The sequence below is a fragment of the Lolium rigidum genome, chromosome 6 (assembly GCF_022539505.1).
Source record: "Lolium rigidum isolate FL_2022 chromosome 6, APGP_CSIRO_Lrig_0.1, whole genome shotgun sequence".
NCBI lineage: Eukaryota > Viridiplantae > Streptophyta > Magnoliopsida > Poales > Poaceae > Lolium > Lolium rigidum.
The window spans coordinates 104,354,815-104,381,139 of record NC_061513.1 but is presented as its reverse complement, the minus strand read 5'-3'; the positions used below and the strand labels follow the sequence as shown (position 1 = coordinate 104,381,139).

The 26,325-nt window shown below is 49.5% G+C and overlaps 1 protein-coding gene, 2 long non-coding RNA genes and 1 pseudogene across 5 annotated transcripts; 2 read left to right on the top strand and 2 right to left on the bottom strand.

The window, feature by feature from the left end:
• Positions 1–11,293: 11,293 nt before the first annotated feature.
• LOC124668507 lies at positions 11,294–12,236 on the bottom strand. The gene is made up of 2 exons (XR_006991725.1): positions 12,177–12,236; positions 11,294–11,575 (listed from the first exon to the last, which is right to left on the bottom strand). It is a non-coding gene; the product is annotated as an uncharacterized LOC124668507 (long non-coding RNA).
• On the bottom strand, positions 12,235–13,261 carry LOC124661525. 3 transcript variants are annotated; one of them, XR_006990219.1, is made up of 5 exons: positions 13,140–13,261; positions 12,904–13,036; positions 12,668–12,791; positions 12,427–12,578; positions 12,235–12,261 (listed from the first exon to the last, which is right to left on the bottom strand). It is a non-coding gene; the product is annotated as an uncharacterized LOC124661525 (long non-coding RNA). The 3 variants fall into 3 exon arrangements; XR_006990220.1 differs by having other exon boundaries at positions 12,909–13,036; XR_006990221.1 differs by having other exon boundaries at positions 12,239–12,261; positions 12,490–12,578.
• Positions 13,262–17,608: 4,347 nt separating this feature from the next.
• LOC124663067 lies at positions 17,609–19,019 on the top strand (annotated as a pseudogene).
• Positions 19,020–20,187: 1,168 nt separating this feature from the next.
• On the top strand, positions 20,188–21,839 carry LOC124667462 (anthocyanidin 5,3-O-glucosyltransferase-like). The gene has a single exon (XM_047204736.1). The coding sequence runs from the start codon at positions 20,191–20,193 to the stop codon at positions 21,601–21,603; it is 1,413 nt and encodes a 470-aa protein (XP_047060692.1). The 5' UTR covers positions 20,188–20,190; the 3' UTR covers positions 21,604–21,839.
• Positions 21,840–26,325: the final 4,486 nt, after the last annotated feature.

Sequence of the window (26,325 nt, the reverse complement as noted above, 5' to 3'; positions counted from 1 at the left end):
AAAGCGGAGAAATGTGTCTTCATAGGATACCCTAAGGAAACAATTGGGTATACTTTCTATCACAGATCCGAAGGCAAAATCTTTGTTGCCAAGAACGGATCCTTTCTTGAGAAGGAGTTTCTCACTAAAGAAGTGACTGGAAGAAAAGTAGAACTCGACGAGGTTGATGAACCTTCTCTCATAGATCAGAGTAGTGCAGTGCCGAAAGAAGTTCCTGCGTAGCCTGCACCGATAGGAGAGGAAGCAAATGATGATGATCATGAAACTTCGAACGAGGAAGCTACTGAACCTCGCAGATCGACGAGGGAACGTACCACTCCTGATTGGTATGATCCCTGTCTAAATGTCATGATTGTGGACGACAATGATGAGGACCCTGAGACGTATGAAGAAGCGATGATGAGCTCAGATTCCAACAAATGGCAAGAATCCATGAAATCCGAAATGGGATCCATGTATGATAACAAAGTATGGACTTTGGTAGACTTACCCGATAGCCGCAAGGTCGTCGAGAATAAATGGATCTTCAAGAGAAAAACAGATGTCGATGGTAATATTACTCGTCTATAAAGTTCGACTTGTCGCAAAGGGTTTCCGACAAATTCAAGGAGTTGACTACGATGAGACTTTCTCACCCGTAGCGAAGCTAAAGTCTCGTGAGGATTTTGTTAGCAATAGCTCTATTTTTCGATTATGAGATTTGGCAGATGGATGTCAAAACGGCGTTCCTTAATGGAGATATTGAGGAAGAGTTGTATATGGTACAACCCAAAGGTTTTGTCGATTCTAAAAATGCTAACAAGGTATGCAAACTTCAGCGTTCCATTTATGGACTGAAGCAAGCATCCCAGAGTTGGAACCTACGCTTTGATAGAGTGATCAAAGACTTCGGTTTTATACGGACTCATGGTGAGGCCTGTATTTACAAGAAAGTGAGTGGGAGCTCTGTAGCGTTCCTGATATTATATGTAGATGACATATTATTGATTGGGAATGATATAGAACTATTAAGCAGCGTTAAAGGTTATTTGAATAAGTCTTTTTCAATGAAAGACCTTGGTGAAGCAACATACATTTTAGGCATCAATATTTATAGAGATAGATCAAGACGCCTAATAGGCCTTTCACAAAACATACCTGGACAAGATTCTAAAGAATTTTAGAATGGATGAAAGCAAGAAAGGGTTCTTGTCTATGTTGCTAGGTAAGGTCTTGAGTAAGACTCAAGGTCCGGCTACGGCAGATGAAAGAGAAAGGATGAGCAAGATCCCCTATGCTTCGGTAGTAGGCTCTATCATGTACTCCATGCTGTGTACTAGACCGGATATCGCACATGCTGTTAGTTTGACCAGCAGATATCAAAGTGATCCAGGGATGGAACACTGGACAGCGGTCAAGAATATCCCGAAGTACTTGAAAAGGACTAAGGATATGTTTGTTTGTTATGGCGGTGACCAAGAGCTCGTTGTAACCAGTTACACCGATGCAAGTTGGAACAGCGATCCTGATGACTCTAAGTCTCAGTCTGGGTACATGTTTATATTGAATGATGCGGCGATAAGCTGGAGCAGTTCCAAGCAAGTGCACGGTGGCGAAATCTTCAACGTAATCTGAATATATAGCGGCTTCGTAGGCTTCATCGGAAGCGGTATGGATGAAGAGGTTCATTGTTGAGCTTGGTGTGGTTCCTAGTGCATTGGACCCGCTAGTCATTTATTGTGACAACACGGGTGCCATCGCCAATGCAAAGGAACCAAGGTCACACAAGAAGCTAAAGCATATCAAGCTGCATTTTCATTCGATTCGCGAGTACATCGAAGATGGTGAAGTAGAGATTTACAAAGTACACACAGATCTGAATGTTGCAGATCCGTTGACTAAAGCTCTCCCTAGGGCAAAGCATGACCAACACCAGAATGCCATGGGTGTTAGGTACCTTACAATATAATCTAGATTATTGACTCTAGTGCAAGTGGGAGACTGTTGGAGATATGCCCAAGAGGCAATAATAAAGTGGTTATTATAATATCTTTGTGTTTATGATAAATGTTTATATATCATGCTATAATTGTATTAACCGAAACATTGATACATGTGTGTTATGTAAACAACAAGGAGTCCCTAGTAAGCCTCTTGTAGAACTAGCTTGTTGATTAATAGATGACCATGGTTTCGTGATCATGAATATTGGATGTTATTAATAGCAAGGTTATGTCATTAGTTGAATGATATAATGGACACACACCCAAATGAGCGTAGCATAAGATCAAGTCATTAAGTTCATTTTGCTATAAGCTTTCGATACATAGTTGCATTAGTCCTTCGACCATGAGATCATGTAAATCACTTACACCGGAAGGGTACTTTGATTACATCAAACGCCATTGCGTAAATGGGTGGCAATAAAGATGGGATTAAGTATTTGGAAAGTATGAGTTGAGGCATATGGATCAATAGTGGGATTTGTCCACCCTGATGACGGATAGATATACTCTGGGCCCTCTCGGTGGAATGTCATCTGATTAGCTTGCAAGCATATGAATAGTTCATAAGAGATCACATACCACGATACGAGTAAAGAGTACTTGTCGGTAACGAGGTTGAACAAGGTATGGAGATACCGATGATCAAACCTCGGACAAGTAAAATATCGCGAGACAAAGTGAATTGGCATCGTATGTAAATGGTTCAATCGATCGCTAAGTCATCGTTGAATATGTGGGAGCCATTATGGATCTCCAGATCTCGCTATTGGTTATTGCTCGGAGAGGAGTCTCGACCATGTCTGCATAGTTCACGAACCGTAGGGTGACGCGCTTAAGGTTCGATGTCGCATAAGTAGATTCGGAATATGAGATGGAGACCGAATATTGTTCGGAGTCTCGGATGGGATCCAAGACATCACGAGGAGGACCGGAATTGTTCTGGAAGAATTCTGCTGTTTTGTATTTCAAGAAGAGTTGTTCTGGAAATATTCTCGGAATTGGACGAAACAAAAACAGAAGTTCCTATTTTTCTGTCACGTAGACGGAGTCCAAAGGGGAGACGGAGAAAGGCCAGGGGTGGGCCACACCACACCTCGGCGCGGGTCCCACCCAGGCCGCGCCAGGGTATGGTGTGGGCCCACCAGGCGCCGGCCCTAGATGGGTTTTGTGAAACCCAAACCCTACCTCCCGACTATATATAGAGGGATGGTTTGGCCGGCCAGAGCTGCTCCGTACGCAACCCTAATTTGCCACCTCTCCTCCCTCCCAGTTTCTCCTGCTCCGGCTTAGGCGAAGCCCTGCAGGAATTATTCTCCACCACCACCACCACGCAGTCGTGCTGCTGGGATTCCGTGGAGATCTACCACACCTCCGCTGCCCGCTGGAACGGGAGAGGAAGGAGCTTCATCGACACCGTACGCGCGACCGAGTACGGAAGTGCTGCCGGATTGCAGCACCGGGGACGATCGTCTACACCAACAACGAGATTAATCTCGTAGGCTTTGGAATCTTCGAGGGTTAGTCTCATCTCCATCTCGTTGCTTCGATCTTGTAGATTAGATCTTGGGTGTTTCATAGATTAGATCTGTTGGTTTTATTCGTCTTGCGGTAGGAAAATTTTTGTTTTCTATGCAACGAACCCCATCAAGATCATCAGCGCGCTTGTTGGCTTTGTCGAGAGCCTCTGGCAGAATGAGATGATGTAGGAATTTACAGTCAAAATACAATACAGGCTATCTAAGGAGAAATAAATATAGTTCATCCGTAGTAAGCAATGTTCACCTTTCAAATCTTGGTCGGTATCACGATACCCAATGAATTGAGTACCAAGATTGATGAAATGTTTCATCGAGAGGCCGTAAAAAGAAAGTCGAGAGATAGGTTCGAAGTGAAAAAACTCGGCAAGGGGTAAGCAAAAAATACTTAGGTCATCCAATGGAGGAGTCGCGGAACTTTCGGCCACAAAGTCATGGCTCTCGCCAAGCCCAATCCTTGGTCTTTTCGGCGAAGAGGATCGGGGGCTGGCAACGAGGAGTCGACATCTCCAAATCTTGATGATGAGGAGGCGAGGTTTCCTCGGTAGTACGACGTGCTTCGAAAGAAATACGGTATTTGACGTGCTCGTTGGAGCCGTCGCATTGGCAGCGGGTTCTTCCTCTTCTTCTTCGCCACTGTCGACAAAGAAACATGAGAACATTCACAAGAAATGTACAAAAAAAGGAGGCGGCGTAACTTACGAGCTAATGATAGCGTCGTCATAAGGGCAGAAGCCACCTTCTTCTTCGGGAGAAGTTTCCTTGGCAGCTGACCCAATGGGTTTAGAAGTGCCAGAATCTTCGACTTCATCCCGCTTCCTCTTGTTGTTTGGAGAAACAGTAGAGGGAGGAGAGTGTGCGGATTCAGAAGCTTCTGAGTTAGTCTCTTTATCGGAGGAAGCCGCGGATTTTTGAGATCCTCGTGACTTCACTCTCAGGACGAGAGGGTTCCTGAGAATCGTTGGTAACGACGGCTCGCTCCTCTACCTCGTCACCTTTAGGGAGGGGAGGAAGAGAAGTGAAAGTTTGATGGTTCTGTCGAACAAAACACAAATAAAAACCAAGGTGTAAGGTAATAAGATAGTAAGTCAAAAAGTAGTAGTACAACTCGAGAAAGAAACCACTTACTTCGGGGAGCGCGTGGTTGCTGCTGTACGGCGTCACGCGGCAGGAGGATGGAACACTATGTTTCTTGCTCAACGAGGTAAAACGTCGGACCAGCCTTTCCAGATCTTTCACAGAGAGATCCTTGGACAAGCGATCAACATCTTCCTCGCCAGTATACATCCAGAGGGGATTTTTGCGAGCCTGCAGAGGCTGCACCCTGATCCTAAGGAAGTGCGCAGTAATTTGAGCACCCGAAAGTTCCTTACCGCGGGTGTTCTATAGCTCATGAATGCGCTTCATCAGAGCATCGGTAGCCGATTTTTCTTCGGCAGTGACTTCAGCGTCCCAAGAACGGCGCCTGAGGATTTTTGCGGTACCATCAAAGAGAGCAATGTTGTATTCTTGAGAGTTGTCTTGCTCCTCTTGGATGTATAGCCATCTCTTGCGCGACCCCTAGATGGAGTCGGGGAATTTGACGTCGAAGTAATCGACGTCGGAACGGATGCAGATAACAACACCGCCGGCATTGTAGGCGATGTTGCGTGAGCTGTTGCGGCGAAGATAGAAGATGCGTTTCCACAGGCCCCAATGAGGATGGGTCCCGATAAAGCATTCACACAGGGTGATAAAAATGGAAATGTGGAGGATGGAGTTGGGAGTTAGATGATGAAGCTGAATCCCATAAATGAACATCAATCCACGAAGGAACTCGTGAATGGGGGTGGACAGGCCGCGGATGAGGTGGTCGATGAATGTTACCCGGTATCCGATGCGAGGAGTAGGGAAGCTTTCATCCCGAGGAAAGATCAGCGCCCCTTCTTTCTTCATTAGCCCAAGCTTCTTGAGGGCGCTCATGTCTTGGTTTGAGAACTTAGATCTCTCCCATCCAGAGATCTCCGCTTCCTCTGTCGACATGGTGGTTCCTGGAGCGGCGTGAGTGAGGAGCTTGGTGCGCGGTGGCATTCAAACAAGTGGTGGAGGAGAATGGAGATGAGAAGAAATGCAACGAGCTCAGGGGACGGCAATGGAGATTTTGCAGAGAAGGGGAAAATTTGAGCGGCGCAGCGAAGGGAAAGATTGAGGAAGAGGAAGATTATTTATACTAAGAAAGCGATCCATCGCACCGTTGGATAAAAAGGAAATGAATCTGATGCCTTACACGTGTTATTGAGGGTATAATCTTATATTTACCGTGAAGTTACTAGGCAGGCAGCGCAGCACGCGTGCCGGAAAAGCGGAGGACGTGTGTCCCCCACTTGCATAACGTGTCCAACGACCGAGCTTTGGGCCCATATGTCAGCGAAGCAACATGATTCACGCTTTCCCAATACAGAGTTCGTGGCTGTCGTCAGTGTTGACGTAATCATTGGAAATTCTCGAGTAAGTATTTCAAAATAGCGGCAGAAGATCTGTTGAGGATTCAAATAAGAGAAACTTCGAGAGAGCTTTTGATCAAATACTTATATTTGTTCAAACGCTCGGGGACTATTCTAACCCAAAGTTTTCCTTATGATAAGAGGATGGCATAAAGGACAAAAATAAATGGTGGTTCAGAGAGGTTACAAAATTGAGCCTACAGCCAAGAATAAAATCTTTGACTGTAGCCTCGGGGGCTACTCCCATCGGGAGCGCTGGTCGCACACCCGATAAATATGGAAAACGTAGGAGAGATGACAATATAGCGAAAAGATGATAAAAATGTGAGCCTACAACCAAGTACAAGCACTTGGATGTAGCCTCGGCGGCTACTCCCATCGGGAACGCTGGTCGCGTACTCGATGAAATTGAAGGAGACAAAGTAAGTATATTTCGAGTTATGAGATAACTCTTCATATACTCCCATCGGGAGGTCAATATAAAAAACTCATTATATGACTCGAATAAATGTGTTGTTCCAACAGCCGAAAAAGGCACTCGACAATATATTCTCAGAGAGCCTCAGTCGCGGTTGAATCTCTGAATGCCGTAATACTTTACGAAGGTAAGACCCCGGGATCCGTTCTGCGTAGCGTGGTATCACACACAAATGCGCTCTGCTACTTTTTTCCGTATCAACAGATGCGAAGAAAAATCCTAACGGACGCGTTAGGTACCCGATAAAATATGAATGGAGTTCGGCATATGGTAAGACCTTAAACGGCACATGTCAAATTACACTAGTATACCGAGATCATGTCCAGGGACTTGATCTTGAAGAAGGTTTTTGCGGGATTGCCACAATAGCAGTTAACTGGTACCTGATCCGTCAGATGGACCAGCCCCATTTACCATTATCCCTGTATAATACATGATAATTTTACTAGGAAAAGTGCCCGTGCGTTGCGACGGGAAGGGGAAAAGCACATCACAAAAAATAAATTATCGTTGCCATACTCAGTCGGGTTATACTATAGTATGTGAATTTATTTAACATAACAATGTGGTTTATACAGTGTTATGCAATCTATATCTATACCTAGTCTATACCTAGTAATAAAGGGAGAAGTGTTTCCTTGGTTCGGTCCGTTTGGTCCGTTCGGTTTGGTCCGTCCGTTGCTTATTTCGTTCGTCCGTACGCTCGTATGGTGGAGTTCCCGATTTTTATTCGCTAGAGTCCCAAGTCAATACGGCGAAGTTTCTGAGTTTGCGCTAGAGAATCCCACTTCGATCCGCTTTACACTTTCCTAGCGTGTTTCCAACCTCCCAAGTCCCAAATATGCCAACCCTTGATTTCCTATGCTATATATACATGTGAGATTGGCCCTTGATTTACTATATAGTCCACACGTGAGATTGGAGGAGACGAGATCAAAAATATTGGCGGCATGAGGTCGAGGAGACGGGACGATCTTGTTCGCAGCTCGCTCAGATCGTGCTCTGCCCTGCTGCAATGGCGACCGAGGCTATGGAAGTGATGCTTCCACCGGATCGGGGAGGCAGTGGGCAACGACCGTCCGCAGCCTACCCTCGCCAGCGGCGTCCGATGCGCCGGCCTCGTGGAACGCCGTGCCGATGGCACCCTCGTCGGACACCGGCGTCGTCCAATAAGACAGCCTAGCGGGAAATCGTGCCGAACATGCAAGAAGGTGGGAAGGTCGTATCACAACAATATTGATCCTAGCCATGCCTTGAGAGCAACAACCTGACAGAGCTCATGGTCGACAATGAGCCTGAGAAGCTGTGGAGAAACCACAGCGGTACAATGAAGAGGCTGCATGTTCTCAGAGGATCTCCGATGACTTTGAGCTATTTCAGCACAAGGTCTGTGATAAATGGTCTCGCAACGCCTATCTTGAGATTTTCCGGCAGTAACTCACCAATGTCACTGAGCTGTAGGAATATTAAGGAGCTGCAAAGGACCACGATAAGAGTGTCTTCAAATTCACGAGACAAGAGGGGCTTTGCTCAGAGACGACAAAATTTATCATGGCTCCAACATGAATCCAAGTGAAAAGATAGTCTCTCTATTCGATGTCAATCAGAGTGAACCCAAGGTGATAATCACGGCCGGGGATTGTTTTGTTTTTTCCCTGGTATTGTAAATATAGCAGCAGTTCAGCATGATAGCAAGAGTCTGCAACTACAAGCCTACAAAATAAATTGATAAACGTATAATCTTGCATAATTTTGGTGATAATTGATAGCCCCCACCATGATGGTTCCTGAAGCAACAGAGGAAGTTCACTACTTGAGTATCTTCTCCAACTAATAAATCATCTAAAGAACATGTACGATCCAATGGAGGTTCTGCAGTTATCACCCTAATCCCTTTTATATACAAGCTTTGAATCATTTTCCTACAAGCTTTGAATCTTTTTAGCATACAATTTCTGGCCATGCTATAGTCTGCCATCAATTTTTGGTACCTTAGATGAACGCTCTGTGTGATGGTTTCTGCAGCAGAGGTGGAGGCGTAGCGTCGGTACTCTTTTCTTGAAGGAGGCGACAGTTCTTAGTCTGAAGTTAATCAGTAAGACGCCACAATCGGCGATGATCCAAGCAACTGGTTGCTGGGTTCTCCTCCGCTGCAACGCGCGGACATGTTTCCTAGTTATACTCCTATATTATTATAAGATAAGATTACTCAGCATCTATATTGCATCTTAGGGAGAAGGCTGCCTAGGCAACCAATAATTACAACAATGCAACTTAATTTAATAGTACATTCAGCCAATCGGAAAATGCAAAAGTTCTCTTGCGTTTGCAGTTGGATCGAACATAGATCTGATCCTAAACTATATCATGAATGTAATGACGGTACAGATGGGATATATCATTTAAATAAATGCAAAAGCTGCCGGTATCAGAAAATAAAGTGCAGAAAATGCTTCTATCTAAACAACTCTCCTTCTAAGATATGTAGATCCTATCCATTGAGCCATACGTAGGCATCTTAATGTAGGCCACCGGAATTTGTTCCGGACAAAACAAACAGGAAGCCAAGTTAATTCCAGCTTGAATCTCTCAGCTGAAACTGAACTCAACAGGCGTGCTCCACATGAGCAGGCAGGCGACAAAAGAATAGTTCAGACTTCAGAGTGACTCAAAAGGTTGTTCGGTAGAAACAGACCAGTGGCTCTCCTGCCCAGTGCCTCCTCAATGCACGCCGAGAACGACCGTCTCACGGCACTCGTACACGAGCTTGGGGCAGAACGGGAGGTCGGAAGGGATTGAGCCTGCTGTCCAGCCTCCCCGGCAGCCGCCACCGGCTCGTCTACACGTGCCCATGGACGAACCCTGAGGTCCGGGCATGCCATCTCAGGGCATCTCCAACCGGGCGACCCATCCCGCGCCCGCGCGTCCGGATGGGTCGAAACGGACAAAAACCCGGCCCAACGCGGGTACGTACCGCAAAAGCGGACGGCCGCGGCGTCCGGAACGACGCAAACCCGGCCCAAATCTTGGCCGGGTTTGCGTGGCCGCGGACGCGAAAGCCTGGTCGCTCGCGTCCGCCCCATGTCCGTCACTGGCCCGCGTGTCATAGGCAGAAATAATAGTTTTCATTAAATAGGAGTCATTACAATTTTTTTTAGCTTCTACTCTATCCTAAATACGTACGGGGCCGGCGGCGTAGCCGGCAACTCCTCGCCGGCTCGCCGTCGGGGCCGTGGATTTCACTCGACGCGGGCGGCTCGTACGCGTGAGGATTCCACTCCGGCCTTTACGGGCCGGGTGGCGCGGCGGCGGCGGCGGCGTGGGCCGCGGCGCGCGGCGGCGCGGGCGGCGGCATCGGCGGAGGCCTTCATCCTCCTCCTTCCCGTCCGCGCACCTCGGGCGCGCTCGTGCTCCGCCTCCCGCGGCGGAACCATCCGCCCCGCACGGCTCCAGCCCCGCGGCAGGCGGCGCGTTCCACGGCGGTGCGCGCCTCCGGGCGGACGCGGGCGGGGGCCCGGGCCTCGTGGCTCTCCCGCCGCCGGCGCATGCGCTCTTGCCGGCCGCGCTCCGCCGAGTCAGCCGTCCTCCCGGGCGCGCCGCTCGGGCGAGGGCATCCGGATGAGGTGACGGGCTGCTCGCATAGCGAGCGCCTCGTTCTTCTGGCCGAGGAGGTCGCCTAAACGGCGGCGGCCGGCCCGCCAGGTGGCCTCGTGCTCCTTGGTCACGCGCGTGAGGTCGGCGAGGCGCTCCTCGATGGCGGCGTTGATGTTCGAGACCGCTGCCGGAGAAGGTGGAGGGGGGAGAGGAAGGTGATGCGGGCTGTTTGAGACCGCTGCCGTCTTTTATAGCCGGCGGCGAGGCGGGAAACTTGGGCGCCAATGGCGTTTTCGCGCGCGCGGGAACCTTGGTGCGCGCGGGAACTTTCCCGCGCGTTCCACCGCCCGCCATGGCTGTCCCGTCGAGGCCTCGCCATGGCGCAGCGCCGCGCAAGGAAGACGAACCACGTGGCGTCTCTTGGGTCGCCGCGTGGGCGCCGCGTGCGACCCAAACGGACACGCGGACGCGGGGCGCTGTCCGCGTGTCCGGGCGGCGACCCAAACGGCCCAAAACGGACGGCCCAGCGCGTCCGTTTGGGTCGCCCGGTTGGAGATGCCCTCACCTCACCGCACCGTGGTCTACTTCCGCGCGCGCGCCTAAGGATATCTTGTATCGCAGTGGTCCATCGCCAGCTTTAATCTCGTAGTAAAGTAACAATTCCAGATATTTGGCAGCGAGGCCTCGTACGTGATCTCAAAGCAATCTCCGTCGGGGCTAGCCAGGGTGATCATCTACTCTTTTGCTGAGCTATACTTGTTGCATACTGTTTAGGTTCACTCCTGCAGTCATGTCAACAACAAAATCCGACGGAAATAGTCATGATGAATCTGAATATTTATGTCTCAAATACCACAAGGAGGAGATGGACTTGGGAACCTTTCACCAAAGAAGTACAAAGTGGCAACCGTCACTACCAGAAACTGGTCTTTTCCCCACGGCTAAGCACCTACAGGAAATTACCAAATACCGTCAGGGTAATTGTTCCTGTCAGTTGACCGACAGGAAAATACCGCCAGGGATAAATTGACAGGGAAATTCTAAATGCCTGACGGTTGGCTGACAGGAAACTATTTCCTGTCGGTTCTTCATGTTTTCCTGAAGGTGTTCTGTAGCTAACAGCAAAATGTTCATGTCAGGCATGGTAAAACACAAACATATATATCCTGTCAGGACATAACCGTCAGGAAAAATAAGGAAGGATTAACAAAAAAAAAAGGAAAGCAGAATCATGTTTCTATATAACTATGCCAGTACTTGGCATATACAAAAGATACACATCAAAACCAGCCGCTTACATGAACAAGTAGAGTTATGAAATCACATCTATTGTCATACAATTCCATAGAATTTTCGTACATGCATCAAATCTCAACATAAACACAAGTTCAATCATTTCAAAACGCACAGGTGCATCAAGTAAATATTCAGTAGAGGAGATCTTATGTTCCATGATGCTTTTTCTGCAACTTGAGTTTTAAGGTTCTCTTTATGATGATCCTGCAATGGATATAATTGAACTTTTAAAAGTGTGCCAAATGTCACACTAAACAGTTCAAAGTTGCAAAGGTTGCTAGAAAAAGATAGCAGGAAGCAGAAATAATATCTACAAGATATAATCAGCAGAATCTACTTGGCACCTCAGTTCCTCACATCAACTTTAGCATATACATCTAACTTATTTCAGCAAAATTACGATGTAGCAATATCAGTTTTAACCAAGATGATTCTGTGAGAAATAGCGGCAGAAACTTCAAGTTGAAATAGACCAGTTTCAGCAAAATTACGATGTAGCAATATCAGTTTTAACCAAGATGGTTCTGCGAGAAATAGTAGCAGAAACTTCAAGTTGAAATAGACCAGTTTCAGCAAAAAAAATACAATGTAGCAAGATCAGTTTTAACAATGTTGGTTCTCTGAGAAATAGTAGCAATATCAGTTTTAACCAAGTATGACACGAGAACATAGGTGAACCTAGAAATGAGCACCTAGATAAACCAGTTAATAACAGAGTTAAGTATCTGCATTTTAGCTTCTCAAAATGATTAAGATATCACTGAGGCTGGGGATTGACTAGTTGGGTGGCAGTAGGAAACAGTACCTCTTCCTGTTGAGGGATAACCAGAGTTCTTGTACTGATGATATTCCCTGCCCTTGCCCTGGAACTGTGCAATTCTTCCCTAATCCTAAAATAAGGAAAATAAAATAGAAAGTTACAGGAAAAGCAAGAATACGATGAGTTTAAATAGGAAGTGTACATAACTATGAAACATTATTCATGGTATATATCTCGAGACAAGTAGAAAATAAAAGTATAAAGCATACTTTGATAAGAGCAGAGGATATTACACCTCTCTTATCGATCGGTACTGAACCTTGGATCTTACTCGTAATCTCCAAAGTATGAGAGGTACCTTATTAATTATGCGTTGCACTTGACTGCAATTACACAACACAATTCCTTCTGTTTTGCACGAACATTTCTGAAGATGCAAAACAGCAGCTACAAGAGGATATCACAATTATTCAAACGCAATACTTATATTTCCACTTAAAGAGATAACTAACTTGCTTCTAAACCTAAATGCTTACCGTCTAATTTTTTGTCAAGGGTGGCAAAAGGCAGAAGTTGTATCAACAGGCTGCACCTTCCATAATAGCTCAGGACAGTATGAAGGATTCAAAGCTAGATCCTACCACCATGCAGCACATCAAGCTTGACAAAAAGAATCAATATGTCACATATCCAATGCCATTCACTTGATATAATCTGACAAAATTTACTTAACTAACAATTAGAAAAGAAAGGGTATCATGTTCACAAACACCTTACTCTTGTTGATTGGATCACAATATTTGCCATACTTCAAACCAACATCGCTTGAGTTGCCGGTCTATACCATTGGCACCTCAGGCACCGACCCACCCGCACCCGGATCAATGTCCGTTTCTTGACAGTACCTACAAATTGCAAGCAAATCTTAGCACCACACCAACTCACATACACACAACAGCACACCAGTAGCACATGCACGTGAAGGAGAATAAAGGGATTAAGGAATACCTGAGTGCTGAGGCGCAGCGGACGGATGGCGGCGACAAGGTCGACCTCAATCTGGGGCGGAAACCCTATCTTCTACTTTTCCCTCCCACCTACCCTCAATTTTTCGTTTTGCCGCCGGCGGCCATAGATGCTCAGCACTGCACTTTTCTTCGCTTCTGCCCGGTTCCACACGCTTAGGCGACACTCAACACCTAATCGCAACACTTAATCGGGCTCCTAAATCTTTAACATACAAAATAGAACAAAGCTATCTCTTGCGTCATGAAAACAAAATAATCAATACGGTCATACAAATGGCCCTAGTTTTCTGACAAGTATGGCTTATATTTTCAGCTAAAATGAATCTGAGCTAGCTAGCCAATTTCTATCACAGATAATGCAAACCAGGCTATCCTCAAATCGTTTGGAATGCAGCCACCCGGCCACCCATCCTGCTCTTTCCTTTTCTTCTAAGCAAATAAATACATGCATGAATTAGCTAGGTACTTCACCGTGCAGCACATCAAGTATGTATAATAATCAATGCAGTACTTACCACACCAAAAACGAATCTGCTGAAAAACGGAAGAGGAATTGCCGGTTGCTGTCAAGGTCGACCGAGTGGAGTTGGGCGACGGCTGCAGACGGATAGGATTCGGACAGCCTTCCGGCCGCGAATGGAGGTGGGAAGAGAAGGCAGGGGGGCGGCGCTCGCGGATGGAGGTGGAGACGGTGGTCGCGGGGCTCGCGGACGGACCTAGGAGCAGGCGGTGGTGGAGGTCAGGGATACATGAGTGGCGAGATGGGATCTGTCCGCGCAGGGATATGGTAGCAGTATGCGGTGGAGGACGAAGCAGATGGGAGACCGGCGGCGCTGGAACGAGGAGGCTGCAGAGGATGCCGGCGGCCAACAATGGCGAGGAGCTGGGCTGAGGGCGGCGGCGATGAGGATGTGGAGAAGACAAAGAATGGGGAAATTTTCTACGGCTTGCCTTATCTGCTCATTTCTTTTTTTTTTTCCTCTCGCGCGACGTGGCGGGAACAGTCTAGAGTTGGCGCGGAGATGAAAATATTGGCGTGTAATTTGCCTCGATACGGTGGCGGCTAACTGTAAACATTTTCGTGTGAGTTGAGCCGCACACAGAAAAACGTATTTTCCTGACGGGCAAGTCAAAACCCACAGAAAAATACAGTGTTTTCCTGTGAACTACTTCGGGCCTCACAGGAAAATTGACAGCCGAAAGGAAAATACTGGTTTCTGGTAGTGCGTGTCCAGCAAGTAGCAACCGTGTGTAATTGACGCGCCCTGGCTCGTCAACTGCAGAGGGTTATTTCTGACAAAGACAACAACCAACGCCCAGAAAGAAAGCCCAGGCCTGCACCTAGCAACGCATATGACCGTGTCGAGCGCGCACACCTCCGGGTTTCGACCACAGATGCGCAGAACCCCCAGATCGTGCAGGAAAGCTCGGTTTCCGGTGAGAGGAACTCCAGATCAGCCATGGCTGCACTGAAACACGGGAAGGACGACGCCATAAGCCAGGAAGACAACGGATCGAAACCTAACTCGTTAGATCGGGGGTCCAAAACACCCCTCTCGCTTCTGATGAGGCCACCATGGAGTGCCGATTGGGAAGAAGTGGGTGGGGCTAGCTTCTCGGGGCGATATGTTGCCATATTTGGAGGCGTCACCATGGCAAGATCGTGTCGCGAAAGAAACTCGGCGCTCCCTCTTATGGCCTGTTCACCGGCAGGAGGTCGCGCTTGGTTCTTGCATCCAGAAACTCGGGTGGAAGCTATCCCTGTGAGATCGTTGCCCATGGTCTGCAGCGCCCACAGCTCGCCCCTGCGTATTTGTAGGTCTCCGGCCGTCCGGCGGCAACCGATGCAGCAGGCACGGATTCGACGGAGCGGCTTTTTCCATACATACATAGGCAGATACACTTCCAGCTGGAGTTGGGTTGTTACACGATCTACAGATATGAGACCTTTCCAAAGATCGCGACCGAACGACCGCAACGTGTGCGTCCAAATTTATCTTACCGGTGGCAATATCCGTAATTACGATTGATACATAGGGATAGATAGGTATAGATTTTAACTTACGGGTGGCAGTGGTGGGTAATTTGTACCAACTTTTAGGCCACTTTTAAATTGGACAAACGACCGAGGGAGAAACCCTTTTACTTTTATTATTAGGTATAGATAAAGATTATTTAGTGACTCGAAGAAATCATGTGTTAATTGTAATGAGGGAGATTTTTCTTGATTCTTCGATTCAAGTAAAATCTCGGGGGGCTACTGACATAGGCATCCCCGTTGGGCCTGCCGAAGGAGGTACCTGGGTTCATCAAGTCCCATGACTCGAAGAATATGAATCCTGGAAGTCCAACTAAGTGTCGGTTTGGAAAGATAGAGTTGTATTAGGAATAAGAACTTGTAACTATTACGGGACGAACTCAAAGAGTATCCCGATGTTTGTAACTTGTACATCACGAAACCCTTGGTCCGCCTCCAATATAAGGGGGAGTCGAGGGAGAAAGAGAGGATCGATTCATTGTCAATATAACCCTAGTTTTCTAGCAGTCGAGTACTTTTCCGGCTGAAACCCTCGAGATCTACTTGCCCTCTACTTTCCATGAAACCCTAGTCTACAACTTGTAGGCATTGACAAGTCGATACCTTGTCGGCCGGATTCAACGAGGCAGACGGTCAACCGTGAGCTAGCCCCGCCCCTTATGAAATGGAGAAATGCTACACATACGAAATATTTTTTACAGGATTAACTTACGGGAGGACGTGGTTGGTTGCAGTAAATTTTGTCCTCGAAATAGGCTTTCTCCCCGCTATATTAATATAGCAACCACACGATACAACGAGCACGCTGGGGCCGCGGCACAAACAAGCCCAAAAGGAAAGACACAAAAAGAAAGAAAAGAGAAACAAAATGCCATCATCGGCGGCTCGACGGAAAAACGAAGACGAGTCGCCACCGCCGCGCCCTCCGACACGTCCCACCACGCTCCTTGCACTCCGGATCGCCCCCATACCAAGCAACACCTCCAACAAGGAAAGCGACGACAACGCCGCCGCTGCCCGGACAAGTCCTAGGGTTCCCCCGTACGCGGCGGGGGCGAGGAGGAGGTACACCCGATGCCCTCCAGGAAGGAAGGATGGCACCCGCAGGCGTCACTGCATCGGTGCCGAACGAGCCGGCAAGGATTTCTCCTGACCCCGACCAACGCCACCCTGAACGATCTAAAGAACCCACCCAACATGTCGCCCACCAGCATGCGCCACCACGGTCTTGACTACAACTTCGCCGTCTCACTGCGGAAACCGTCGCGAGGCCTAGAGGAAGGAAAGGGACAGCGGGTAAGGGGCAGCAGCACCGCAGCCGCGCAGAGGGCACTACCTCCATCGTCTTCGCGGTAGCCGGCCGGACGTAGCAGCAGAGACACACCAGGCCCGAACCGGACCGGCCGGGCCCAAACCGGCCCATTTAGTCTCCGCCGCCGCGCCGCAGCCAGCCGGCCGGCGTACCGCCACAACCTTACCCACCGCCGCACCTCCGCCACCTCCAGGGAACGACCACATCGCGTGTAGGGCAGCCCGTCCAAGCCCAGATTGGGCCCAAACTGGTCCAGATCTGGGCCGAGACGACCCTGCCGGCCGCACGCCGACGACCAGCCTGCCGCCTACCCGCGCCACGCCGCCCCTCCGCCAAGGAGCAGCGCCGTCGCCACCGTATCCACCCAGCCGCGCCGGACCGACAACCGCCGAAGAGCACCGCCGCGGGCGCCGAGCGGCACGCCTCCTTGCCACGCGCGCGGGGAGTGGCCGGCCGCCGCCACCGGCACCGCACGAGCAATGCCCGGCGGCACGCGGCGGCGGCACTGAGGGGAGGGGGAGGAGAAGGGGGGACGGGCGGCGGCGCTAGCTAGGGTTAGCTCCCTCTCGCAACGCGCGGGGGGGGGGAGCGAGCCCGAATTATTTTTCTCCGCGGTAAATTTGTTGCAAATCAGTTACGTCACATGATTTTAGCCCGAATCAGTTTTTCTCCGCAGTAAATTTGTTTAAGATTCAGTTACGAAATTCTTAAAAAAAAATGGATGAGTCGAATACCGCTATGTTAGATCTGCGGAGATGGCAGAAATGCATGGACCAACTGGTTGGCAATGCCAACTTGTTTCCTACACGAATCACTGTATATATTAGAACAATCTGCTCCTCCCATACGTGTCAAGTTCAGAGCTGACTACGAAAGCAATCCAATTACGTGTCAAACATTGTGTGCCACGACACTGCTGCTTTGCCCATTCCCTTCTGGATCGAACACGAAAGCTTCCATGCTTTATATGCGTGTCTACAAAGTGGCCAGGATGCATTCGTAGCTGGATCGTATCTGTTCTACTATTCCACATTTCGATTCCCCTGGGAGCAGGCTCCCACGCACGTTAACAAAGACCAAGAAGAAGAGCATAGCCGTTATGACGCAGCACAAGACGGTGGTGCTCTCTATCCGTCACTGGGCGTAGGCCATCTCAACCCCATGGTGGAGCTGGCCAAGCTCTTCCTCCACCGCGGCCACGCCGTCATCATCGCCGTCGTGAACCCGCCCGACAAGGACGCCGTGTCCGCCGACGCGGTAGCCCGCCTCGCCGCCGCCAATCCCGCCATCACGTTCCGCCTCCTCCTCGCGCCGTCTTCTTCCGACGAGGAGGAGCATTTCTCCAGCCCGATTCTGAAAACCATCGACGTGCTTCGCCGCGCCAACGCTGAGCTACGAGAGCTCCTCCGCGCGCTCCCCGCCGTCGACGCCCTCGTGGTCGACATGTTCTGCGTCGACGCGCTTGATGTCGCCGCCGACCTCGCCATCCCCGCCTACTTCCTCTACGCGTCCGCGGTCGGCGACCTCGCCGTCATGTTCCACCTCCCATACTACTACCCCGCCGCCCCTTCGTCGTTCAAGGACATGGGCACGACCCCGCTCCACTTCCCCGGCGTGCCGCCCATCCGTGCGTTGGACATGTCCACCACGATGCTGGACCGGGAGAGCGACATCGCCAAGGAACGGCTGCGCCAGTACACGCGGATGCCCGAAGCGCGAGGCTTCCTCGCCAACAGCTTCGATTGGCTGGAGTCGAGGGCTCTCGAAGCACTCAGGCACGGCGTCTGCACCCCTGGCCGCTCGACGCCGCCAGTCTACGCATTGGCCCGCTGGTCCTTCCTGCACAAACGTCCGGTGAGAGACACCCGTGCCTCCAGTGGCTTGACGCGCAACCGGAGCGGAGTGTGGTATTCCTCTGCTTCGGCAGCTTGGGCACCTTCTCCGCCGCGCAGCTAGGAGAGGTGGCTCGTGTGTTAGAAAAATCTGGCCACAGGTTCTTGTGGGTGGTGCGCAACCCACCGGAGCACAAGGACGAGTCCGTCTTGGAAGGGTTGCTTCCAGAAGGTTTCTTAGAGAAGACGGCTGATAGAGGGTTCGTGGTGAAGAACTGGGCGCCACAAGCCGAGGTGTTGCAACACGGAGCCGTTGGTGCGTTCGTGACACACTGTGGGTGGAACTCGGTGCTCGAGGGGATCGTCTCTGGTGTGCCGATGATCTGCTGGCCATTGTACGCGGAGCAGAGGATGAACAAGGTGCACGTGGTGGAGGAGATGAAAGTCGGGGTGGCCATGGAAGGCTATGAGAAAGAAATTGTGAAGGCAGAGGAGGTGGAGGCGAAGGTGAGGCTGGTGATGACGTCTGAGGAAGGGAACAAACTCAGAAAAAGGCTCTCGGTAGCCAAGAAGATGGCGGCCGACGCCCTGAAGAAAGGCGGGTCGTCTGACATGGCTTTTGAAGAGTTTCTGCGGGACTTGGAGAAGTGTAGTTCCGATTACAAAAAGACGATGTAAACTTTTCATAGACGTGAGCACGAAGGAGGATGTCTCCTACTGGAAAAGCTCGTGGATGTTGGTTCTGTTGGTCTTTTTTTTTAAATCTTAACGTTATTTGCTTCTGACTATCTCCTCTATTAAGTATTAACTGAACTTAGCAGTCATTATCTAAACATGACGGATCAACCAAAAACTGCACGGATCAACCAAAAACAGCGACCCGCGTCCGCGTGTCCCCTGTCCGTTTGGGTCGCACGCTGCACCCAACGCGCGGACGCACCACAAAATCGAAAAAAACCGAAAACAAAATGAAAATGAAAATTTAAACTATATTTGATTAAACATATGCCCTATTTTGAGCAAAATTTGTACACAGCCCTATTTTGGGCAAATAACTAACAAAAGAAGCCCTATATGGGCTTTAAATTTAAAAATCTTAAGCTAGGGTTTGATCGCCGCGGTGACCGCCGGTGCGCCGCCTAGGCTGTGTGGGCGTCGTCGGCGTCGACGACGTCCCCGGGCGGCGAGGCACTGTTGTGGCTCGACCGCGCCGGGGACTCCGGCCACGGAGACCACAGGGCCTCCTCCCAGGCCGAGTGGGGTCCGGAGCCACCCGAGGTAGCGGCGGCGCACGGAGCAGCGCATCCTCCCTGAGGCGCTGCTCCCTCTCCTGCCAGGCGCGGCGCCTGGCCTTCTGGTGCCGCTCCTCCTCCGCGCGGCACCTAGACTCCTGCCGCCGCTGCTCCTCCGCGCCGGGCTACTGTGTGGCCCCCCCAGAACCCTTCCGACTCCGCCTCTTCGTCCGGTTGGAGATGCCCTTATGCTGGAAGAAAAACATCTACAAGGAGAAGAACAAGACAGTGCTGCCGTGCACGGAACGCCGGACATGTTTGTGTCTTCCCGTGCATGAGTCATTCGTGTATGGCTGGCAGACGGTAGCAGGTCGTGTCCGCCTCAAAAGCGTGGGTTGATGACGATGTACACCTGCCGGCTGTGTCGAACTGACTGCACGTTCAGTACGCCATTACACTCTCTCGATATACAATGACATGTGGCCAAGTGCTAGATCCGTGGCACGCGGTTCACCCTTCACTCTTGTAACCGCGCGCGCTCGATTTCTCCGCTCATTCTTCTGTGCTGACCAGCCAAATCTCTACTCCTCGTAACTCCTGTGAGCCGGTCGGCGGCCATGACGGAGAAGACGGTGGTCCTCTACCCCGCCCTGGGCGTGGGCCATCTGAACCCCATGGTGCAGCTGGCCAAGGCCTTTCTCCGCCGCGGCGTGGCCGTCACCATCGCCGTCGTCGATCCGCCGGGGAAGGACCCCGTGCTGGAAGCCGCAGTCGCCCGCCTCGCCGTCGCCTGCCCCTCCATGACGGTCCGCCTCCTCCCCATCCCGCCCGCCTGCGCCGACAAGCCCTACACCCACGGCGCCATGCGCATGCTGGCCGAGCTCCGCCTCGCCAGCCCCGTGCTCCGGGAGTTCCTCGCCTCGCTCCCCGCCGTCGACGCCCTCGTCTTCGACATGTTCTGCATCGACGCGCTCGACGTCGGCGCCGACCTCGCCATCCCCACCTACATGTTCTTCCCGTCCGCCGCCGCCGACCTCGCGATCTACCTCCAGGTCCCCGGCTGCTGCCGCGCGGCGCCTTCCTCGTTCGGGGACATGGGCGAGACGCCGCTGCACTTCTCCGGCGTGCCGCCCGTCCGCGCGCTGGACATGCCGGACACCATGGCAGACCGGGAGAGCGAGCTGTGCAGGACGCGGGTGCAGCAGCTCGCGCGGATGCCGGAAGCGAGAGGCGTTCTGGTGAACAGCTTTGAGGAGCTTGAGCCGAGGGCCGTGAAGGCGCTCCGGGACGGACTCTGCGTGCCCGCCGGCCGCTCCACGCCGCAGATATACTGCGTCGGCCCACTGGTCGACGGCGGCGTGAGCGTGAACGGGGGAAGCGGCGAGAGGCACGCCTGCCTCGAATGGCTGGACATGCAGCCAAAGCAGAGCGTGGTGTTCCTCTGCTTCGGAAGCGGTGGACTTTTCTCGGCGGCGCAGTTGAGAGAGACGGCGCGCGGGCACAGGTTCCTCTGGACGGTGCGTAGCCCGCGCGAGGAGCAGAGCAAGTACACCGAGCCGGACCCGGAGGCGTTCCTCCCCGACGGGTTCTTGCAGAGAACCAGCGACAGGGGATTGGTTCTCAAGAACTGGGCGCCGCAGGCAGAGGTGGTGCAGCACCGGGCCGTGGGAGCCTTCGTGACGCACTGCGGCTGGAACTCGGCGCTGGAGGCCATCATGGCCGGCGTGCCGATGATCTGCTGGCCGCTCTACGCGGAGCAGAGGCTCAACAAGGTGCACCTGGTGGAGGAGATGAAGATCGGGGTGGCCGTGGAGGGCTACGAGGAGGAGCTGGTCAAGGCCCAAGAGGTGGAAGCCAAGGTGAGGCTTGTAATGGAGTCCGACCAAGGAAAAGAGCTGAGAGACAGGGTGGCCATGGCGAAGGAGATGGCTGCACACGCCGTCAAGGAAGGTGGGTCGTCCGACGTCGCATTCTACGCGTTCCTCAAACATTTGGAGGTGAGCAAGCTCGACAACACCAAAGCAGGCTGAGAGACATTTGGAAGTGATAAAACTCCGGCTACGGAGAGCTCCTCTCAAATGGAAGACGATCGAGACCGCCACTCCAAAAGATGCAAATGATAGTGGCTTTGCCTGTTTAGCACACTTATGTGCAGGCGTGCACCATTCGAATTGTGTAACTTGTATTAACCTCTTCTTTTTTTGACGCTTGTATTAACCTCTTCTGGAAGGCTTCTCCTGCATCCCAGAAAAAGTTGGAGCGGCTGCATAATAAAACAAGTTTGCAGATGTACGTAGAGCTTCCATAATCATGCGTCGGTAAACAGTGTTTGCGCATTGACACCGTCTTAAGCTTTTTCTCACAGATTCTTTAATAAAATGTTCATTGGTTTTTTGAATAATTTTTAACAGTAATTTATCAGTAGAATTTCTCAGCTTTGTAAAAAAGTTACAATAATTTTTCGATGATTTTCAATTTAGGCAGTAATTTCTCGACGTTGAGTATTTAACATTTTGCTGCTTTTCCTAGGCAAGAAAATCCCAAATACTTATTAATTGATCGCATTTCTTTGATATATGTGTAATTTAGTACAACTAGTAAGTTTGCACGTGCATCGCACGTCGCCATTTTAAAATACAAAAATAAAGATTATATATGTGTTTGTATGTATAACTGATCAACAGCATAAATGAACATGTTTTGAAAACAATTGCTCCGAATAGAAACACATTCTAGAAACAAAAATAAAGACATGTTCTCAACTCAGGTTTAATGCAGACATTGTTCAGAAAAACTACAACAATTAGTATAGCGTTCAGAAAATCTTGCACTTGTAACTGTGGACAGTGCAACGCTCGTCCATATACTGATGTAGTACTTCTGATGTCAAGGAAAGTATACACAACCAAGAAAGGCCAGATGTATTTACAATTTCATAGAAATATGAGACATGTAGAAATATACACCAACACTTCTTTGCATCATTGAACACATCACAGTTACGCAAGGTAGCAATCGAAATTACAGAAAGAACTTGATGTATTTCTTAATTTGATGTTCAACAAAAAAAATCAAACATTCTTAAGCTATCCATATATGAATGAGAAAATTGTTCCCAAACAGCTTGACATAATTTTTTCTATCCAAAGAAAAAAATGTAATTTATGGCATTAAGTAAGATGGCGCAACCAACAAACTGGTACTTACGGGTGACCTCTATGTACAAACACATGGATCACAATTCACAATTCCATAATAGCAATTGGGTACATCATTGAATTTTGTATTTACTACCAATTCTCATGTACAATTTTAGCTCGTAGTCTCTCTTGTAATGAAGCCAGTGGATATCGGCGACCATGTGAAGCTCCCTCGTGAGCTAGATTTCCTCCTTCATCCATGTAGTGATATTCATGGCATGAGTGAACATAAATGCGCATCCATTCGTCCCGAAAACAACCAAAAGATCAAAGGACATAGTAGTATTTATCCTCCAAACACAATGAAAATTGAGATGCAAGTAACAAGTTCTTCATATGAGCTAATAGCATATCGAATTATCGCCAGCTTGTAGATCTGCTGGTACATACAACAAAAACTCTAGTTAACTTAAACTCAACTATGCTAGTACCTTCACATTCACTGAAACATAGATGCTAAACGCAACTACAGAAACACAAATGCATGGTCATTATATTTTTTCTATGGAAATGGCTGCAGACCATGCTACCGGGAACATGCTTGATGGTGCAATGATATTAAGAGATGGACTGATATTGAAAGCTCTTGAACTGTCTGCTCATCTATAGGAGACAAAAGAATTGCTTAATTGGCTGAATTTTGTGTTGGATGTGGTTGGTATCAAGAAAATATGTTAATACCTTGCAGGTCCTAGCTATCTTACATTGCAGATCCTCGCTATCCGGATATTACATGCAGCTCTTCAATAGTAAACCTAACAAGAACCAGTTGGTCATTCCTTTGCTGGGGTCAAATAGCAACGGACCCAGCTAACTTCAGTATATATGTTATGTGTAACGATGTAGTGATGTATCTACTGGTCCATTTCGTGTTGGTCTTTAGAAACAAATATTTAATTCAAATAGAATACTGGACTATATGGTAATGAGAAGCTCAATGCTTTATCTTGGTGCTGAAATGACATCTCCTAAGTCCTCTACTTTCCTTTTTCCACCAAACTTTCTTCAGTCTCCCCACTGAGTCCATCCTTTCTGTGACTTTAACTATCACCAGAGTTCACAACGAAAGTATCAGTACTGCAGTACAAGCAGAATTTCCAATATTAATTTTTTCCCTCTAACTCCCATACATAAATGACTCAATACAACACAGCCTTGGCTCATGAAAACATACGAGAATTGCATTAGCTGGTGCGAGAAGGTCTGACGAGACGACCAGCCACCACCACTGGTTGTGAGCTCATGACAAGTGTTTAGCCTTGGCAACTCGGAGGGACATCGGCGGCGGCAGCACGACTATCTCAAGTAAATATCAATCATTTGCAAAAAACTGAAGGACCTTACCTTGTCATCTATAGCCATAGCACATATGTCAAACTGCTAGTTCTTTTTACCGCAAGTTAATTAATACAAGATATAAGGGAGTAAATATTACACATTCAGACTTTAGAAATTAGAGAGAAAACTGATTTCATGAACCTCCTGGCATACCAAATAAGATACGAATAGTAGTGGGTGAACATTGAATCTTTAATAACTTCTAAACCATCAGATATCAATCTACTGAGTTCCAACAGTGAACTTATATTAGTTCATACCTGAATTTCGGGCTACAATGCTGAACGATGAAAATACAGTTCGGGATTCAGTTTTTTTTTCTTATACTTCTAGGATTGAAATGAATTATAAGTATCTTGATTTCTTTCCAAACACTTACCAAATCTTCTACTCCTAGGTGAATTATATTCACGATGGCATTATTCTGAAGAACCAAATATCCATTGCAAATTAACATCAAACTGTGAGAAGGGGTATATATAGCTTTACATGAAATCCAACCGTTGGGGACTTGTTCAGCTCAGAAGTGAGTCGACGAGGCCGGTCTGCTGGGCTAGGCGCCGGACTAGCCGGTGGCACGCCCGGTGCCGCCGGGCCACAGACCGGGCCGGCCGGCCGCCGCCGGGCCTGCCCCGAGCGGGCGTCCCAGCTTACTGGAAGTGCCCCGGTGTGCATTGGCGTATGGGCCGGCCTACGTCGGGCGGTCCGGTGCACAAGCCAGCGTCGCCGGGCCAGGCACCGGGCCAGCCGGCAGAAACCAGACGTTGGACCGCGATAGCCAGGCGACCGATGCTGGGTTCCTGGAATGCCTCCAGTGTGCACCAGCGCTAGAGCCGGTCTGCGCCGAACTAGCCGGTGCAGCACCCGGTGCCGCCGGACCAGGCACCGGCCAGAGGAGAAAACTGGTGCCCCCTTTTTCATCGAAGTGGGGGGGTCACCCTTCACCTTCTTGTTCCATTGATACACCATTATGCCTATTAGACTAATACCCGAGAATAATCTTGTAGCCATGTATTAGTCTGATTACTCTGGCTACGGTGGCATTGTTACCAAAATAATGGATAAGGGTAAAATACCCTTACATCGAGTCTCAAAGCACCCCTGGGACATGCCCTGGAGGAACGCCCGGAATGACAATTTCTATGGAGCCAGGCCTACTGTGGCCAGAAGGTTGCATGCATGGGGAAGAGAGACGGAAACGCCGCGTCTCTTCGGGAACACGCGCCATAATTAGCCTCACCGCTCCCCTCTCCTTCCTCTCACTCGCGACTTCACTCTCACCACCCCCAAACTGTCACATCAGCAGGCGGTTCCCCTTCCGCCGACCAATCCGCCGCACCGCCGCAAGGAGGAGCACCGACACCAAAGGAGGAGACGTCGACGAGCAACACCGCGACATCGGCCTCAACCTGCTCTGCAGTCTTCATCGGCATCTCGAGTTCGGCCGTGAACTCGACCTCTTCCTCGGTCGGAACAACGGCGGTAACGACCTCTGCTTCTCACCTTCTTACTCGTTGTGCTAGAACATGCCATGCTCGGGCATTTGCGACGACATACACATTAGGGTTCGGATTGATGTTTGCAAGGTGTTCATCGCTATTGCTTGTTGTTCTTGTCCAGTTCTTGCTGTTCACAGTCTCAATTTGTTTAGATTTGTTACTCTAATCTCCAATCGCGGTAGATCCTTTGTAGATTGGACTGTCGATTGGTGAAACTGTCAGATTTTATTATGCATGCTAAGAGGGGAAGGATTTTTGTGCTGGGGTTTAGCTTGTTGTGATTTCTGTGCGAAAGATTAAGCTGAGTCGCGCTAGTTTGTTTAGACGGAAGAGGAGTGGGAGGACTTGAAAAACGAAGTTGCTCTGCTCAAGAATCTGCAGAGAACACAAGCACAAGTGATGAGGGCTAAGAAACAGGAGTGGGAGGCAGAAAGAAAGACTTTGGAGGCTGAGAAGAGACAACTAGAGTATGACATATACGATCTGCTTCAAGTGAACTTTGCAATCAAGGATAAGCTGAAGAGGACCAGGGCTACTTGTGATGAGTGGTGAATGTGTTCTAGATGTATTGTAGGAGAATTTGTAATGTACCCTAAGTGGAATTTGTAATGTACCCTAAGTACAACTCATAATGTACTCAATTTGAACTGCTACTTGTGTGGTTTCTGATTGAACTAGGCTGATGATTACAACCTGGGATCATAGTATGAGGAGA